The 18,350-nt window shown below is 37.2% G+C and overlaps 1 protein-coding gene and 1 long non-coding RNA gene across 3 annotated transcripts in view; one reads left to right on the top strand and one right to left on the bottom strand.

Annotated features, from left to right (window-relative positions):
* LOC110404714 overlaps positions 1-3,103 on the top strand; it is a 33,581-nt gene extending 30,478 nt beyond the window's left edge. Inside the window, exon 3 of the long non-coding RNA XR_002442467.1 lies at positions 2,446-3,103. This is a non-coding gene — a long non-coding RNA (uncharacterized LOC110404714). The remainder of the gene's footprint in view (positions 1-2,445) is intronic.
* SYN2 (synapsin II) overlaps positions 1,495-18,350 on the bottom strand; it is a 153,457-nt gene continuing 136,601 nt past the window's right edge. Inside the window, exons 10-12 of one of the 2 annotated variants that reach the window (XM_021409272.1) lie at positions 8,939-8,999; positions 4,930-5,227; positions 1,495-2,504 (exon numbers count right to left, since the gene is read on the bottom strand). In XM_021409272.1, coding sequence (XP_021264947.1) covers positions 2,369-2,504; positions 4,930-5,227; positions 8,939-8,999 — 495 coding nt within the window. In that variant the 3' untranslated portion in view covers positions 1,495-2,368. The remainder of the gene's footprint in view (positions 2,505-4,929; positions 5,228-8,938; positions 9,000-18,350) is intronic. The other variant, XM_021409271.1, reaches the window with a different exon arrangement.

Here is an 18,350-nt window from a genome sequence, read left to right as displayed (position 1 = left end):
GAACTTTCAGCATTGTGGAGAGGCAATGTGTTATGTACATTGTGTGGGAGGATACACCATGCAGATTTGATTGCATCATCTTGCTCTCTTTTCTTTTTTCCTTTCTTTTTTTTTTTTTTTTTTTTTTTTTTTTTTTTTTTTTTTTTTTTCCAGATGGTAAAACAAAGACTGTAGTGAAACCCGTTTTCTCCCAGGAAGAGGTGGGAGGGAATTTTATATGAGCAAGAAACTTTGCCTCAAGTCAAAATCTGGGGTCTGGACTAATGAACTACCTGCAGTTCATATTGTACTATATTGCTGAAACTAGGCATGTACTAATCACGAACCATGCCAAACTATGCATAATTACCATGCTTTCTCTGTAGCAGTAATTAATTTGCGTTAGCAACTTTGATTAATCTTTCTAATCTAAAAGTAAAGTACTTCTCAGACATAAAAGGCTATAGAATTGCTCAGGGTTGTTATTGCTGCTAGTGAAGGGTGTTTCAACCCAGAGGGGAGCAGGAAGGGGACAAAACTAAAATCAGTTTTGATGGTGTTTATGAATGAATAGGAACATCGATATTGAAGGAGTTTTGTTTTGCCACAGAATTCATAGTCTAAACTATAGGTTTCTGTCTACAGTGCATTCTTCCTGGGGAGTAAAAATGCGAAAGAGAGAGAATTATCTTTAATTTAGTGACAGAGCTTCTTTGAGGGCTGTTTCACAAAGATGATGTGCCCATCATAGAGACTGAGATTCCATCCTTCAGAGGGCAGTGCCATGTATTTATAGTTTGTATTTTAACCTGGAGGACAGCATTGTTCTAGGCAACTGCAACACTGCGTCAGCACTCACCGTCAACCCAAAAACTGTATCAGTTCTGTTGCCCGTGATTTAGACATTCCTGCTTTTGAGGAAACATATATATTAAGATCATCAACTCAGACCACGTTGACAGAATGATAATGTATGAACTTAACTTTGACATCACTTGAGTTGATAGTTTCCATGCTTTGTTGTCAGACTCTTGGCCCAAGACAGACTCTTTGCTAAACTGCTGAGAGACGCTATGCCGTCAAAGTTACCGTGATTTCTCTATACTTCATTACAAATTCCATAGGATTTAGAAATTAACTTTGTGTTGCTTGTTTTCTCCCTCAGATGTGCTAATATAAATAAATATATACATTATTTTCTCATGTTTCCACTGCTACCACTGTTTCCTAGCATAAAATACTGCTGCATGCAATTCACGATAAGCAGAATGAGATGATATTCATTTGGAAAGGAATGGTCAAGAGATTACTAATCAACTTCAGTTTCATTTGGAGAATAAAAAAAATATACTGCTATTATCTCAAAGCCTGGGATCAATTCTGTTTTTGCAAGTTAGAGAAATATTTAACAAATACATTCCTCATTAGAAAATGTAAATGTGTTTCCTAAAATTTATATTTTTTAATGATGCCAATCTAAAAGGGAATTATTTCTGATAGTTCTGTTTTCTTAGAGTTGTAGTTCGTGTCCAAATATTTAATAATCACAAAAATACCCTTTTGATATCAGTTAAAACAGACGATGTATACTGACATTGAAACAAGCTTTGTCAAAGACAATTTTTTAAACAGGCATGGGACTTTACATTTATTAGAAGGTGCTCACAAAAATAAGGGTAACATCATGCATATTCTTTGCAACTAAAATCAGTTATGATTACAATTTGGAAATAAATTTGAATAGACATATGGAGTACAATAGTACATATACACTCTATTTATGACATTAATTTAGTGTAGTGATAACTCAGCAATACATCAGAAATCTACAGTCAGCTGATGGAAAGATTGTATAAGGAGGAAGAAGGTGCTTCAGTTTCTCACGCTATTTATGCGGCTTGACAAGAACGTCAGTGTGAATTGCCTCCTGAATTTGAGAGGCAAGAACAAATCAAGACTACTCTTGCAGTACAAAACATTTACACACAAAATACACATGCATTGCAACGCATTGGAAATGGGTAAAGCAAGAAGAAACCCATAACTCAATGCTTTATTAACACAGATCTACAAAGAAGTCTCAATTAGGATAATATAGTCAGTCACAGTAAGGCCACAATATTACAATAGATAAGGACTTCAGAATTTGGCATTCTGTGTTCATAATAGAATTCTACCTTGTTTATCTCTATACGTGTTCCCAAATGGTATTTCATCAAAGTCCTTCTTCTGTGGGTTTTTTTGTTCTTTTTTCTTTTTGTAAGTTTAACATATTGCTTAATACAACAGTTAGCACAGGAGAGAAAGGTACTGTCACAGGGAAAACAAAACCTATGTAACATTCACGTAGTTTTTAGACTATAAGCTGTGTGCATTTAGATGAAGCTGGCTAATCAGAAAAAAGACTAGCAAAGGATTTCCTCAAGTTTCGAATAGTTTCAGCTTTTGCTTCATCTTCATTCACAGATGATCGGAAGAAGGATGATTCTGTGAAACTGAAGGCATTTGTCAAGGACTGCGACTTGCTGCAAGACAAAAATGCAACATGTTTTGTATGGTCATATCGTCTACCAACTTCCATCCACATATAACTTGTATAAATTAGAAGAAAAGGAAAAATGTCTGTGGGATACAGACAGTTTCCATTTGAGCAAAATGAAAATTCAACACAGTGTGGTTAGATATAGCATACAGAACTGCTGCAATAAAGCACATTCCTTCTGTACTTTGATTTGCGAAGTAGGACAATCTTACATTTAGAGAACACACTGCTTTTTTACATATCTGAAACATTATATCTCAGTAAATTGGATGACATAAATTAGAACTTACGGCGAAACTGAGCCTGCCTACTAAATCCAAATCACTACCCAGCACAGGATGATGAGAGTTTGAAGAATGAGACCTAAAGCTGTAACGTGGTCCGCTGCTGTGTTGGATATTTTTCAAACTTAATGGCAGTTTAATGACAATTTTCATCGTTGAAAAAAATTCCTCAAATCAGGTAGCATTTTGCTTGCCTGGGAGCAGTTGGTCTAGTAATCCTATTCTGTTTTTAGTGCTATCATGTATACGTGGTTTAAGTTTCTGCAAGCATGAATAAAAAAACGTACAAGAAGGAAAATATCGGAAGTTTAAAACTAACTCAGGTAAAATAGCATTTAAAAGGCAGGTTTGAATTTAAATATAAAACAATAATGAGTTATAATCTTTTCATGAAAAGATCCACACACTAATAAATTAGTTAATTGATTTCATTTTTATCTCAGTACAATCATAGGATTTCAGTTTTTGCTATAGTTAAACGCTTTCCTTGTTCAGGTTGTTTTATATTCCCCATGCTTTGCAACTTCTCTACATCTGTACAGCAAACAGTGCTACAGGCGTTTTAGGTTTTTCGTAAATTATAGTTGTGTTAATGAGAATAGACTGATAAATGTTTGTTTGTACTCACTGAAAGAGGGAGGGTGGGAAGCAGCACTTGACTTGATTAGTAACACAATAAGTAGCCTAATTAAATATTTATTCACAGATTAATAACATGTACATACAGGTTAGGCAACAGCATGTGGGTGAATACAAAGTATGCACATGCAAATAGAGTTAATCCTACAGGCAGGAGATTTCAGTCTTGGTGTAGACCCAAAACTTCTCGAAAGTTAGAAAAACTACACTTGTTTAGTTTCCATCTTAAAAACTTGAGTTTATTCTATTTTATTTTATAGAGAGACTACTTTTCCATTGAGGAAAAGGAGAAAGCTGGGAAAATGTATGTGGTACAGTGTTTTTCGTACCTGTTCTGTTTTTCTTAAATATCAGAAATCTACAAGTTAAGTTTCAAACTAATTTAGGGTCTTTCATCTTGCTTAAGAAAATGGACCTGTCTATTATGTAGATAAATAACAGATGAATCAATCTGGGTTTTCTGTTTATAAAACAAAACAAAGAAATACACTGTCCCAGGAATGCAAGAAAACAGTTTCTTCAGAAGCAACTATGCTTTTTGACTATGGTTTTAATCTGTGCATCTTCTCACCTAACAAGTCTGTTTGGCTGAATTGTGCTCAGGTGAGGACTGAGAATTGCTTCACACCAGTACAACCATATAAGTTGGTGGAAAAGGGGAATCTGCACTGCTGAATGAAATGATGGCATTTTACTTATCAAAATAAGTGCAGTGTATCTGCGACTCTACTGGCAGTAGCGTGCATAAGGATCACTATGCTGAAAAACAGCAAATCGCTGCTAATACCCTCTCCATGTTTTCTGTTCGCTGCTCTAAAGCTGTCTGAGGATGTATGGCTACAGATCCTTTCCGCATCCCTTACTGCAGCGTGTAGCTGGCTATACAGAGCAACGACTTCACGCTGTGCACGACGGAACCTTCCAGCAGTGAGGTAGCTATGGGCGGGTGCCCGTGCGAGTCCTGCTGTCTTCTCTAGAAAGAGTCTGAGTTACTTATGCTGTACAGTCAGTAGTGAAGCAATGTACACCATGAGCAGAGCGTTACTGTAAGAAACAGTTTGGCAGCGTGTTCATTTGGGTTGTTTCTGAGACAGGCCTTTTGAAGCTGGAATCTGTTCTTTGAGTGACTGCAAGGTTAAAAGTTGAAACAGATAAGACTTCCTCTTTTCTGTGCAGACGAATAGCACACCCAGATCATGAGTCAGTGACATAAAAAGGAGGGGGAAAAAAAGAGAACGATCAAGAGTTTTCACATCAGATCTAGTTGGGGCATAAGTTGCACAACTAATGAAATCTTGTATAGCACAGGATGTAACTAATGCTACTCTAATGATAGACCAACAATAAGCTTTTTGAAACCTGATTTTAGACTGGGGAACACATGTACATCCTTATAGGAATGTTAGACCAGCTCCCAAATTACAGTTGAAACAATGAAACGTAACTGTTATGAGGAGACTAGAAAACTGATAAAGCAAATCTTACTTAAGCTGTGGGTGAGACTGAGGCTTCTGCTGCGGCGCAGGCTGCGGGGCGGGCTGAGGCGCAGGCTGTGGCTGTGGAGCAGGCTGTGGTTGTGGTGCAGGCTGTGCCTCTGCTTCCCTTTGTAATCGGGTGCTGGAAGGACCTTGAGCCTGGGCACGTGGTTGCTGGGTCGTAGGTCCAGGTGGACGCTGTGGCTGGGAAGTTGAGGGCTTTGCTGACTGCCCAGGGGGGTACATGCGCTGTGGCTGCAATGGCTCCTGGCTTTGTGATTGCATTCCTTGGGGTTGCACTGGGCCCCCTAGGTTCAGTACAAGAAAAACTTCATAATGTTATAGTATCAAAGAGCTCTTATTAGATTCATATCCAACACTTTAAAATAATCCTTGAATGTGATAATTTTACTTTTGAGGCAAAATTCTATGAAATTCTATGTACTGCAGCTTAACGTAGTCAATACTTCAATTTACAGTTGGTACATTAGAAGCTTGCTTGGAGCATCCACAAAGTTGCTAAGTCCCAGATTTATCCCAGCGGTAACCCTACTGATTTCTAATTAGATCAGTGGAGTTACAGCCAGTATAATTTTGGCCCAGCTAACGAAGAGGCTGTGAGAGAACTGCATATACCAACAGTATCTAGTCCAGCAATACAGCTACTATTTTCTGTGTAGCTATTACCGTTTTATTCCTCCAAAGTACAGAAGTTATTTTTGTAATATTCCTCTTAGATTCATTCTTATAGCAAAAAAACTAATTTAAAATCTTTCGATAACTTAACTCCTTAGTGAAATAGGTGAAGAACATTACAAGAAACAAAAGAAAATCATTACTAATTCTTTACCAAGGAGATCTTCCCGCTGAGAAGGAATTATGCTGAAAAAATACTGTAGCAAGTGTGAGATGACCACTTGTGGTAGAGAGTCAAGTTGCGAAATCTGTGGCTGAAAGATGCTACATCATCACTGAGGGCTTTTCTTTTTTCTGCTTTCTGACTGAAATAATGCTGTGTCAGATATCAGTGGTTGTGCTGCTTTTATCTCATATGAGACGTCTGAATGTGGTTTTCTTGGCTGACAGTTGTTAGAAAAAAACCTTATTCTTGCACGTGACTAAGCACGCGGGACATAAGAGTTAAGGCGAGGAAGGGACGGGATGAAATTCTGAGAGATTGGTTTGTATAATGCTTCAGTCAGGGAAAAGGCTTTGCTGAACAGTAAATATTATACAATGTTCTCAATATTTGGGAATGTTTACTCTTACACACATATTTAGTGCATATATACACATATTTACTTCACCTACTTGAGTCTCTATGAAGAAAATCTTCATATCTGGAAATAACGCTGAGATTCGTGATTAAAAAAAATAATTGCTAATATAGACAGTTTTCCACTTACTATATGAGATTCCAGTGTATGCGTCTGAGAACAGCACGTACTAGTGCTTCAAGAAGCCTTAGTACAGTTGCAGCAGTGTTTTGTGGTGTAGAAAGATAAATAGCACGTACTGTATGTTAAGGAATGTGCCTTCATCATTTATTAATTTTAACCACTTTTGTAGGAAATATTTGAAGGTGATAACATGGTCTTGCAACATCTTAATAAGGATCATTTTCTTATTAGTCTCCTTCCACTCAATACTGAAAAACAGAAAGGTTTCTTTCCCCCACTTGTATATACAGGCTTGAATGCCAGAAACTTTACACTGAAGACAGATATAACTTTCTTTTATTGCACATTAAGCTGTACAAGATATTTCACATAAAAGATATACTGCTGTCACACTTCCAGCATTTGCTCACTTTCTTGCAGCTGGGTTGTACAAAAGGCAACAATCATGAAAGAAATTTTTACCAAAAATAACAAAACTGAACATTAAGCCTACACTGTAAAACATCTGTTCCCTGTTACCACAATATTGCACCTAAGCATGCTTACATGCAGAGAGACATTTTGGCTTGCTTCTTGTCTGCAGTATGTAGCAGTAGTGTGTGCCCTTGTAAATCCTTTACAGTCAATAAGCTGAAATCCTCTCTGAAACACTCATCTCTTCTTTGCACACACAGCTCACAAATGTCGTGTGAAAAGCACTTGTGAATACCTGTACTACTGCATGCGAAAAAATACCAGCTGCTTTAAATAAAATCAATCATCAGATTCATTTCTTCACCCCAGGGCAGTATAGTTTATTCACTTTTATGGTGTCTGGAGGTAAGGATTTGTGAACCTGACTCTAAGTGGAATTTTCTTAATATAGAGCAAAATAGTCAATGCCATCATTGGAATGATCACTGACCCAGACAAATGCCGATCACTCAAGCAAAATATTCATGTCAATTACTGATAGGTAGTAAACAGTAGCACTTACTACACACATTTAAATAGCTAAATGCATACCTTAATTCTCATCTTACCGGACAGATTGTACAAAGAAAAGAAATGCTAAGGATGATGATTTTCACTGATAATTTTTTTTCCCAGTGTTTGCAGGAAAAACAGAAGTAGAACATAAAGCTGTTTTCCCTTTAATCAGAATTGTTCACACTAAACTAATGGCTGCTCATCTTTGTACGTATTCGAAATTCAAAGTGGAGCTCTGTGGCTCACACACAGCTAAGTTTTATGGTATGCTAGCCTTGTGTAGCTTGTGACTCTTGGCTAGATTTCTCACAGCGGATTAACTGCCCACTTGTATATCTCCTGTAATATTACACTATAAATCAGTTTGAAAAAATCATAAATAATTTACCTACAGGAAAACGAGCAGTTTTTAGGCATCTCAAGTCTTGTTGCAGATATGATTTTAAGCAATTGTTTTAGACCCTATTTACGTGGATAACACTGGGACTAAATTTTCTTTATAGCTATCTTGAGATTTCTAGGTTTAAAATCATAGACCTGAGTTGGTGAAGAAAACCACCAATATTTTTGTCTTGCTTTCCAATCAAAGGGCAAGATCTCTAGCTGGTTAAAGGTACTTTGGTCCACCATCTCCAAACAGCTTAGTTTTAGGAAAAAACATGAGCTCTTACAGGAAGTTTAACAGTCCTTGAGGTACTTCTCACCAAATAACCTGGGATTTAACTCTTAGGTGAGCATAATATTTTTAAAATATTTGCATTGATTTTTTACTTACAAATCTCCATAGATATTATTAATTTAGAATTACAACAAAAGGTACTACTTAACTGAAATAAGATACATTAAATACTCACACGTTCACTGAGATATTGCACATAGGTGGCCCATTTACATAGCTTTGTAGCTAATAATTTAATGCAGAATTACTAAAAATATGAATACCAGTATGTAAAATAGAAGATATTTTAAATATTCCTTGGGAAGAACTGTATCGCACTTATCGAGTCTCTGAAATATTAGACTTCCACTTGCATATAAGTAAAACTCAAACGTTAACAAACATTATAAAATGATAAATAAAAAGCCTCACTAGCAAATTCTAACCTAGGCTTTAAAAAATATTTCTGGATCACCTACCTATTAGTCATGCACACACACACACGCACGCACACACAAAGGCGATGAGCAAAGTGTGCACACACTCACAGAGTAAGCAAAGTATTTAGATTTGAACCTTGGTGGTATTTCACTGACAGATAAATAATACTTAAGAAATACTGTCTAACCATCCATACAGTTGCACTGGGCTCTAAAGAGGCACATTCTTTGTACACTGTTGACAACAGCCCTGAAATCACAAGTTTTACAGAGAAAGGTAGGTAAGCATTACACGCACAGACATGAACAAGTAAACAACCAGACGGTATAGTTGACACTGCATAGAAAAAACACAGTCCAGGTCAGCACTGAACAATGCAGAATTGAACAAAACTGGTATGTTTGCTGTTAAGATTGTGTTTTTATTATTATTTTTTTTTTAATTTTCATTTTTGTTTTAACTCCTGCTTTTAGTCTCAATTATCTAAGTAGCCTGGACTTGTTTTGGTCCTACTGCAACGCCATTACAGTCGAGAATGTACTGTAAACAACCTTGAGGTGGTGGTCGCTGAGGTGGGATTTTGTTTGGCTCTGGCTCCTTTAGTGATCCACTCTGGAAAATATATTTGAAAACAGAAGAGAAGAAAATTAGAGTAGCTTTGTTCCAGTTTTCCACAAATTTGCCGTTACTCTCATTTGAAATCTCCTTGTTGGCTGGGGGCTGAACATATAGTTTTAATTTATTCCAGAAAACATTCTCAACTTTATTTGGTGCTTGTCATGACACATAAATCCTAGACTAATCCAAAACTGAGTTTAAAAAAATAGCCAAAAACAAACAACTTGTTTTCCCTTCGCAGCATGTGATCAAGATGTAAGTAGTGCCTTCTCAAATCTTACCGCTATTTGCGTATGGTCTTCCTTCTTCAGTTCCCAGCACCTTGAACCACTTTTCTGTATCTCATCACTTCTGCAGCCTTTTTTAGGGTATACTGAATAGAAAGTGGACTTCAACAGATACCTTTGTGTGATTCGGGAAATAATGTATTTTTATAACATTTGTTTCTGGAAGCAGTAGCACAGCAGTGGTAGTTTCACTTTGATTCTCTGACTGTAAATGGGAAGAGAGATGTACTACTCTAGGTTAACTAGTTTGCTAAGCAAAATGAAAGAAGGAAGCAAAAACCACAGATAAATAATGAAAATAATTAAAATTACTTCATGCTACTCCATCTGACATGTTATTAGAAACACATGTAATACTTAAATTTTCAAAACAGTAGATTTATTCAGCAGTATTATTCTTGAATATATACTTGTCCAGAGGAAAAGATGGGCCTGGACCAAAATCTTGGAGCAGAAAACCCTTTGGGAATGTTAGTACTTGAATCCAAACTTCATCTTGGACCCATTTCTTATATTTAAAAAAAAAAAAAAGAAATATGTCAAATAATTGGACATCATATCTTGGTTGGTGTGTTGCTGGTTTTTTTTTAGGATTCAGAAATTAAACTGCCATCTGTCAAGAGGGAAAAACCCAGAATATATTAAATAGTAAATGTAGAACCAATATAACCAGGATTTTTGCAAAACTTACTTTTTTTTTCTGGTAGTTTTGTATTTGATCTCAGAACTGTAGAAATAAATATTACTCAAGTGATCCAAACTCCAGCACAGCAATCTAGAAATTATACTTTCTAAATGCTACAAGACAACAACACTCTATTATATTCAGCCATTCCAAATTGCTTTGTCTGCTTTAGCTACATAAATAAAAGGACATGACAGGTCCAAAACTAAGTTTTGAGAGTTACCAACCTTCAGAAGACCAAATGAGATGTAAAAATGATACCTTCGAAATGAATGAGGCAAAATCTGATCCTTGTGTTAACTGATCCAGTTACACAGCTCTCAGTAAACATCACTGTAAGGATGAGCATACATTGCCACCAGAAAATTTTAAAATGCTTTAGTGTGGCTTAAAGTCTTCCCTGTTTTATTTCTCTTCTTCCTCTAGCTTCCTGAACCACACATAAGAGTTGAATTTCTGTCCTGTTCATGTTTTAGTGACACATTAAGCATTTGTGGTATCCACTCTGTATAATGCACTGGAGCTTGCTGAAAAAATACACATATACATCAGTAACTCCTTAGATACTGGGGAAATTAGCACAGAGAATGGAAACCTTGAAAAGCTGCCCTAGAGGAGCTAACTCCTTTCATATTCTAGTACCATTGTTCTGATGCACCTGGCACCTTCCTCTACACACCCTCAGGGCATTTGGGTGTTCTACATTACAGAGAGCTTCTGTTTCCTTTGGTGTTGAAGTATGACGCGTGGAGTGTGCCCTTAAAGGGAAAGTGGGAGTACTTGGCTTTAAGGACTTGCAAAAGCTTCTTTCTGGAGGACTGAACTGACCACATGACTTACGTTAAGAAGCATGCATAGGATTTTTGTAGAGAATATTACTACTATTAGCACGTGATAGACTTATTAGTCCTGCAAAAGGCCATAAAATACTCTGAAAGCTCTGTGCAGTGACAAAGACCAGAGAGAATATGCACGTTGCTATTTTTCTACTAAAAGATGACATAGGCAAAACTCATATTTTATTTAGAAACTGAAAACAAGCTGATGCTTTAAATTCACATCTACTTTAATATTAAAACAACATCTGTAGGGCCCCTGTTTCCTCTGTGCCTTGAGGCTGAAGCAAGTCTACCATTTGTTCTTGCACTGAAATGGTCCCAAGTTTTATTGCACACACTGTTTAACTGACTTGACAACATCAGTACTTATGCAATCCACATATCTCTCTATCTTACCAAGAAATTATTTTATCCTAAATTAGGCTTTCAATAAACCTTATAGAAGCTTGCTAATCCTCAACTGTTCTGGAAGTTTAAAGCCTTTGTGCATTTTCTGTTGGAGATGTATTTTCCCCACTCCAGTCATTGACTGCAGCTGTCTTGATTTTACCACCCACACATCCTTTTTTCACCAGATATCACCTGGTGCTTCCAGGAACCTCACCCACACTCCAGGCCAATCACACAGGTATATTACTTTTGCTAATTAGCCAACCCACCCAGGCTGACCCAAAAAGACTAATTAGCACTACATTCCTATTTGAGAAATCTTACTCATGGTTTTTCAATGGTCTGTAGTAATCCAGTCTTTTTCAAGAGGTTCTTTTTTTTTTTTTTTCAGACAGTCAGAAGCCTTGATACTTGATATTAAGCACAGGCTTTGAACCAGTCTTGTTTGCTGTCCCGAGCCAAGGTCTTTAATAAAATCCAGGCTTCTTCTAAAACACCACTTGTTGGCAAATTGACTACAGTCTGTTACTCCTCAGCTCTCCAACGCGGTGTGCCAATGTAATTGTAAGAGCTGCTAACTCCGTATAAGCGGCACAGCCTCTCTGAACAGAGACGCTGGACTAGACCTGTCCTGCAGATGTTTTCACCCCTCCTGTTTTTCTTTTTTTTTTTCCTTTGTTGCACAGCCTAGAAGCTCACCCTCCTACCAGTTTCTTTTAGTACAAACATGTTTTCATGCACTGCAATTCTCATCTACAAACTTGCTGACTGCTTAATTCAAACACCACAAGAATCAAGGATTAGAATGTGGACTATATAATGGAAAATGGCCCTGAACAGATTCTTATTTGGATGCTCAGGGCTTGCCAGTTAGTAGTACCAAACTGTACAGCAATTAGCAGTGCAGAAATGGGAAATTACACCGTTCAGTATGGTTTAAAACTCCCTAAGTGAGGTGCGGTAAATGCTGTGGTAAGGAGCCCTTTTTGCTTTCATTTTAGGAATACAGCTTTTATATCACATCAAAATTCCCAAAAGAGAGAGGATTGCTGATACCGATAGTAACGTTATCTAGAGATGGTTACAGAATCTCTCCTCTTCAAAGGAAATTTATTGTTTACATAACAATTAGAAAAAATACAACTGTACTAGAAGCAAAAAGTCCCACGAATACTTCAGGGATGCCGTAGTGATTTCTCAGATTTGAGTATAAAAATCAGTGCCTTGGCTGCACAATGGTCTTTAGTATATTGGCTAAGTTACTTATAGCCAGAGCAGAAACCCCGCTACTTGTCTAAAATATAAGTGCTCGTAGATGTCTCTGTAGCACTTCCTTCTTTTCCATATTCACCTGAAACAGCATCCTTGGAATTTTTTAGGTAAAACTGGAGTAAAACAGAGTTCTTCAAAACATGCTGTGTTATAATTTGAACAGTGCTACTACTTATTTTTCTAACTATGTAAATGCAGATTGGATTCATATATATTTGAATTTTGAATAATCAGAAGAATGCTGAAATGGGTGGAAGCAAAAGAACCAACTTGGCAGGAAAACAGCCCCTAGGCAAGAGAGATACTAAACTGAGTCCCAGCTAAAACTGATATTGATTTGGCTGTGTTTGAAGCTTTTGTGAACTAAAGTTGGAGCACGCATTGTTGTTTTTGGGTTTCATTTGGTTTTCTTTCTAATGCAATGATAGAAGCTTTTCATAGGTATTTCAGTATTTGAAAGGAAAGCCATATTTTTCAGATCAAAAAATAGTAGGATCAACTGGGAATTGCAAAAATACAAGCCCAGTTTGATTGCATGAAGGAAACAAGAATAAACAGTAAAACAATTGAGTTAACAGGAGGACTAAAAAGAAATGTGATTGCAAAGCAGAGAGGTAATTTAGATTATTTAAGCAGTGTGTCAATAGTAAATGATTGCATGAAAAGTCTCACAGATATAAATACTTAGTCCTTACAATAAAGGAACGTCACCCCTGGTAAAGAAAGATGAATGTAAGCTGATCAGATGCAGAAAAGTGCTGTTAAACTGACCAGGCAGATGGAAGAGTCTGTGCCTAGAGCATTAGGAAGAACTCAGCTTGCTTAGTTTAGCAGACAGGATTGAAGGTAGTACAGCTGCTTTTTACAACTATGTTGTTAGAGGTAAAGCACTAGATAGGAATCAAGCTACACTAAAGGACAATGTGAAGAAATGGGTATTAGCTGAATAAAACTGGGTTGTAAATAAGCACATACTGTATTATTTAGCAAACAGTGAGAACTTGAATTGACTTTGTGATATGGAGAATCCAAAAATAAGAAACTCCTTAGCGCCTTACTGCTAACTGTTTTATACTTCAATGCATAGTGAGTGTGGTAGGGGTACTCACCAGCTGCTAGTACAGTCCTTACCCTGTATAGGATGAATGTGGCATAGGAGACTTATAAATGTGTCCTTGATAGTAGTACTTAATATGACAACAAAGCTTTTGCTATTTATTCCTTGTGGACTGAGACAGGCAGTGGAATAGGCCTGATTCTATTTGTAAGAGAGGCATGGCAAGGCACACCTCAAAAAGGAGCCACTTTCACTGTCTAGTGCAAGGAGGCCAGTGATAGGAGAACCGGCTCCCACATTTTACAGTTTTTTGGAGGATCAGCGTTCAGCCTTGCTCCAAAGATATTCTCAGCAAAACCAATGCCAGCCTAGAACATCTTCATGTTGAAGTTGTGTTAAAGAATTAAAAAATTTAGACCAGCTTTTGTTGTTGCTCAACCAGCTTTCCAAATTATCAATGCAAAACCTGTAAATCTTTCTCTGAATGAGAAGGAAAATGACTGCTAGGAGGAGAAAACAAGCTTTGCAGCTTAGTTTTTACTTGGAATAGTATTTACAACAGGCACTGGAAAAGTTTTGGTTTTAAACATCAAGAAGTACTATAGCTTATGTTTTGTATACAAAGTGCTTTCCATTGTTAGATAACTAATTTCTTCCTAGAGAAGAGTTTTCTTGAATATTTTTACACACACTCTGAAAAATGAATATCCCAGTGTAGATTCACTGCTATTTAACAATACAGTTCAGTATTTTCCCTTAGACAACGAAACAGGTGACATCACATTGTCTATGCCAGATCCATTTTCTATTATTTTGCTGAAAAAAAAAGGAATTTCCCACTCACTACCACAAAACATGACATTTCTATAGAAAGTGTAGGATGTCGACTTATCAGAAAAAAGTGTTTCTTAAGAAGTAGCAGCACTTGTTGAAGTTAACTGGTCCCGTTCCAGAGGCAGATGGTAATTCTAATGGACAAGGATGCAATCTGATTTTATTGCAACTCTTGCTTAATGAAGCCAGATTTCAACTTCAGTTTTTGAAAAGGGAACATTAAAAGTACGCTGTTGCAAAGCAGCTTTCAGGCAGTTCTTCTCAGTGAAAAATTGCTCCCCACAGACAAGGAAGGAATGTGGACTATGTGATAGGAGAGAGCTCCCTGTGTGCTAAAGCAGCTGGAACTGAAATGTAATGAGTGTGCATATTTATACCAGAGAAAGAGAGCTGTAAGATAGATGGACAGGAAAATGAAAGTGGTACAGCGTATCTAGAAGACTATCTAGTTACTGGAAAGTTAATCTTCCTTAAACGTTTCTCAGTGTACATAGATACCTCTAGCTTAGGGCTTGACAGTGTCAAAATCCTATGCTCTTGTTTGAAATTGTAAGGAATGTTTTAACCCTGGGACCCAGGGATGTTGGCTGATGCTGTGCTGTATCAGCTCCTCTAGTCTTCTTATTTAGGGATGACAAGTGATCCTTTCAAGGACAGGAAGAGTTAAGATCTGGAGCCACGAAGATCCATCGTTACTGGATCCATTCAGAAGCGAAGTTTGTGCTTTGAAGCAGAAGGTCTGAAAAAAGATGGAGCTAACCCAAGTCTGGTCTTATAACCAGTAGTTTATCAGAATATTGTTTTATCAGTGTTACAGAACGGTGGGGCAGGAAAAGGCCTGGCAAAGAACTAGTCACTGAACTAAGAGCCATACCCCAAAGAAGAGTAAAGTTCAGAACTCAAACAGAACGTAAGACCTGTCTGCCAGTGGTTGTGTGTGCTTCTTTCCTTGCTTTGTCTGGTACAGCACAAGCACACAGCCACACATAGGCATCGCTGGTGACTTGTTGGAACCTGAGAACTTTCTTGAGTCTCTTTTATGAGCTAGGAGATACTAGAGAATGATCTTTGAACAGCTGAAAAGAAGCTTGAACTACTGGCAGCTAGGCAGATGGAGCGCTGATCCACCATCAGAGGAGTGGTGGGGGAAAAGGGAGGCTGCTTTTTTTTTCCCAATTGACCATTCAAGAATATTTGAAAATGAGCTGCTCTGTTTTGGATTTTTCCATAATTTCTCTTGGTAGTTATCCATGTTTAAAAACTGTAGTGCTTATTTAGCACGCGGTCCTTATTAAAAATAAACTATGGCAATGACTACTGGGGAGAGGGACAGAATCCTTGCAAGTTAAACATGGAATGAAGCCAAATGGCTTTGCCTAACAGGTTATAACTTAAAAGTCAGGGAAATCAAATAAAAAAAGTCAAGTGCCAACAGAGAACGACAACAAAAAAGTAGAAGGGAAACACCCACCACAGTGGGAAAAGGAAAGGAGACAAAGGAAAAACCTCCAAAAAAGATAATTCTATTAAGTTCAGCTTAAATAAGCAAAATCAGAGCATAGAAATAGATGAAAAATATGACAAAATAAAAAAAAAATCAAGAGGATTTTATTTGATAGTAATTATAGCACTAAGATCAAACAGAGAGATCTGACTTAGACTCTATGTTTGTATCTGTTTATGTGGCAACAATTGCATGTTCCATAGCAATAGTATCACTGTTTTCCTCGTTTTAATTTTGAAAAGACTGAATTTTGGTACATAACAGATGGAGGACATTTTCTTGAAGTCTCCCAAAAATGTCTGTGTGACACGGAAGCTGCTTCTCACAGAAATCTACTGAGAACATATACTCTATATTGGAATGCTCATGATTACTTAGGAATTAAACATTTTCTTTGTTCTTGAGGTTAGTCACCATGGAGTCCGAGAATTCTTACAGACAGTGTCTGCTTCTGCCGACATAACTGACAGATGGAAAGATGGTCAGAAAGTTAAGAAAAGCATTATTTGTTATTCAGTGTTGACCAAAAGAAAACAGCATTGTTAATATGATTTAAAAAAGTTATTAATTAGTAGTACTTTTAATGTGTTTTTTTTCCAGTTTTATCTAGCATTTTGTTGTTTTATGTATTATAAAAATTACTAGCAGTAAGGCTATTGCCTTATATTCTACTGTCAATGGTTTACTTCATGCCTGAAGTTTTCCTGATCATCCTGGTCCTGATGCTGGAGTCTGTCACATTGCTTAAGGATCTTTTCCTTTGTTTTTTTCTCTCTTATAAGCTATTTTTGTGAGCATCTCTTTCTGTTATCAAGCTTTACTCAGCTCATCTGCAGGGAGATCATGCATGTATTCTTCCCAGATACTCTGCTGACAACAAACATTCAATACAGTCAGAACTAAAAACAATCTTAATAATACTAATTTTAAAAATGCACACTCACAAAAATCTAGAAGCAAACAAACAAACAAAACCCACAAAACCAAGGCAACATCCTGAAAACTTCTGTTTTCACTAATTTCTATTGATGTCAGTAAAAATTTTAACCAAATAATCCTAACATTCTAATAGATGCCCTTTAATGTCTTCTCTCTTATTACTGAAGTATCACCAGATCCCTTTAAAAAGGGCATTATAGAGGCACGCTTGTTTAGTTGTGGCACACTAATTCAAAACAAGCTAGGAAAGATAAGCACTTACTAGTATTGTGATTTAATCATCTTCATTTAATGGATACGTTCACAGCCACCCACCAAAACCATCTGTGCAGATATTACTAGTGAAAGAACCGAGCAACATGTACTTACCTCTGTAGTAGTTACTCCATCTACTGGTACAGGATCTTAATAAACATTTTAAAATAGGTTATCTTAAATTTTACAGCATTTTTAAATGAAATCTCTGCTCAACATCTGAGTATTGTGTCCCACTGCTGTCAAAAATCCTAAGATTTATTTTCCTGCATGAACGTTAGCTTTAGTATCCCACTTTATCTGAATGTCAAGCTTAAATACTTAAATCAAACTGTGTAATGAAATAGTGTTTTAAAAAACTCAACCAGACCTCTTAAAAACACCCTTAACCCATCAGTTAAGTCTGTTGTGATCCCTGTCACGTCTGTAAAGAGCGTAGGATCTGCCTCGAATAGATGTCGCATGGAAAGATGGACAAAACGGCTGTAGTAAAATAGATGCTATCATTACTTATGTCTGATAATTAAACCTGGCTGTTGTAAATATAACTGCAGTGAAGTGTGCCTTCCCCACGGCTATTAACAGGAAGCACTCAGCTCTTGGTAACTCCATGACAATTCTATTTTCTTCTGCTTTTCTTAATCCCACACATTGAGATTAGCATCTAAAACCATAACAACTGTTTTTCTTGTATTTTCACACAGATAAAACGACTAAAAGGTTAAAAAAAAAACCCTTTGATTAAAGCGATCTTCTCTTGCTCAAATATACACAGCTAAATTTTCCGCATGTATATACGTACAGTTATATATATGCATATATTAAGCACTTGAGAATGTGTTATGCATTCAAAACAATGAAACTGAATGGTGTAAATACATTCTAATAAGTGTATCAGTAACTGCAGGAGGGAGAGCATTTCGTACGGGTAAAACGTCCAGCCAGCTTCCCGTTGAAGGCGGCCCCGCTTCAGCTCCGCGCTGCAGCGCGCAGTGGGAGCAGGTAAGGCAGCGCGGCCAGCAGCCGGCACCGAGCCCGGCCACACGGTGTCGCTGCGACTCAAGGAACCAGAGCGCCCTGCAGGGATCGCGGCCAACCCCCAGTTGGAAAAAGAACTGGTAAAAATCGTTCTAACATTAACAGTTCTAAGAATGCCTTTTGACTCATATAACCTTTGAAAGGTATTTTGTAGTGTTCTACAAAACACTACGTGTTACGGGATACTAATGTAGAGCGCAGAAGATACTGAGTTAACAGCTACACAGATATGCCACCTGTTTATT

The sequence above is a fragment of the Numida meleagris genome, chromosome 11 (genome assembly GCF_002078875.1).
Source record: "Numida meleagris isolate 19003 breed g44 Domestic line chromosome 11, NumMel1.0, whole genome shotgun sequence".
Lineage (NCBI taxonomy): Eukaryota > Metazoa > Chordata > Aves > Galliformes > Numididae > Numida > Numida meleagris.
This window is presented reverse-complemented; position numbering and strand designations above follow the sequence as displayed.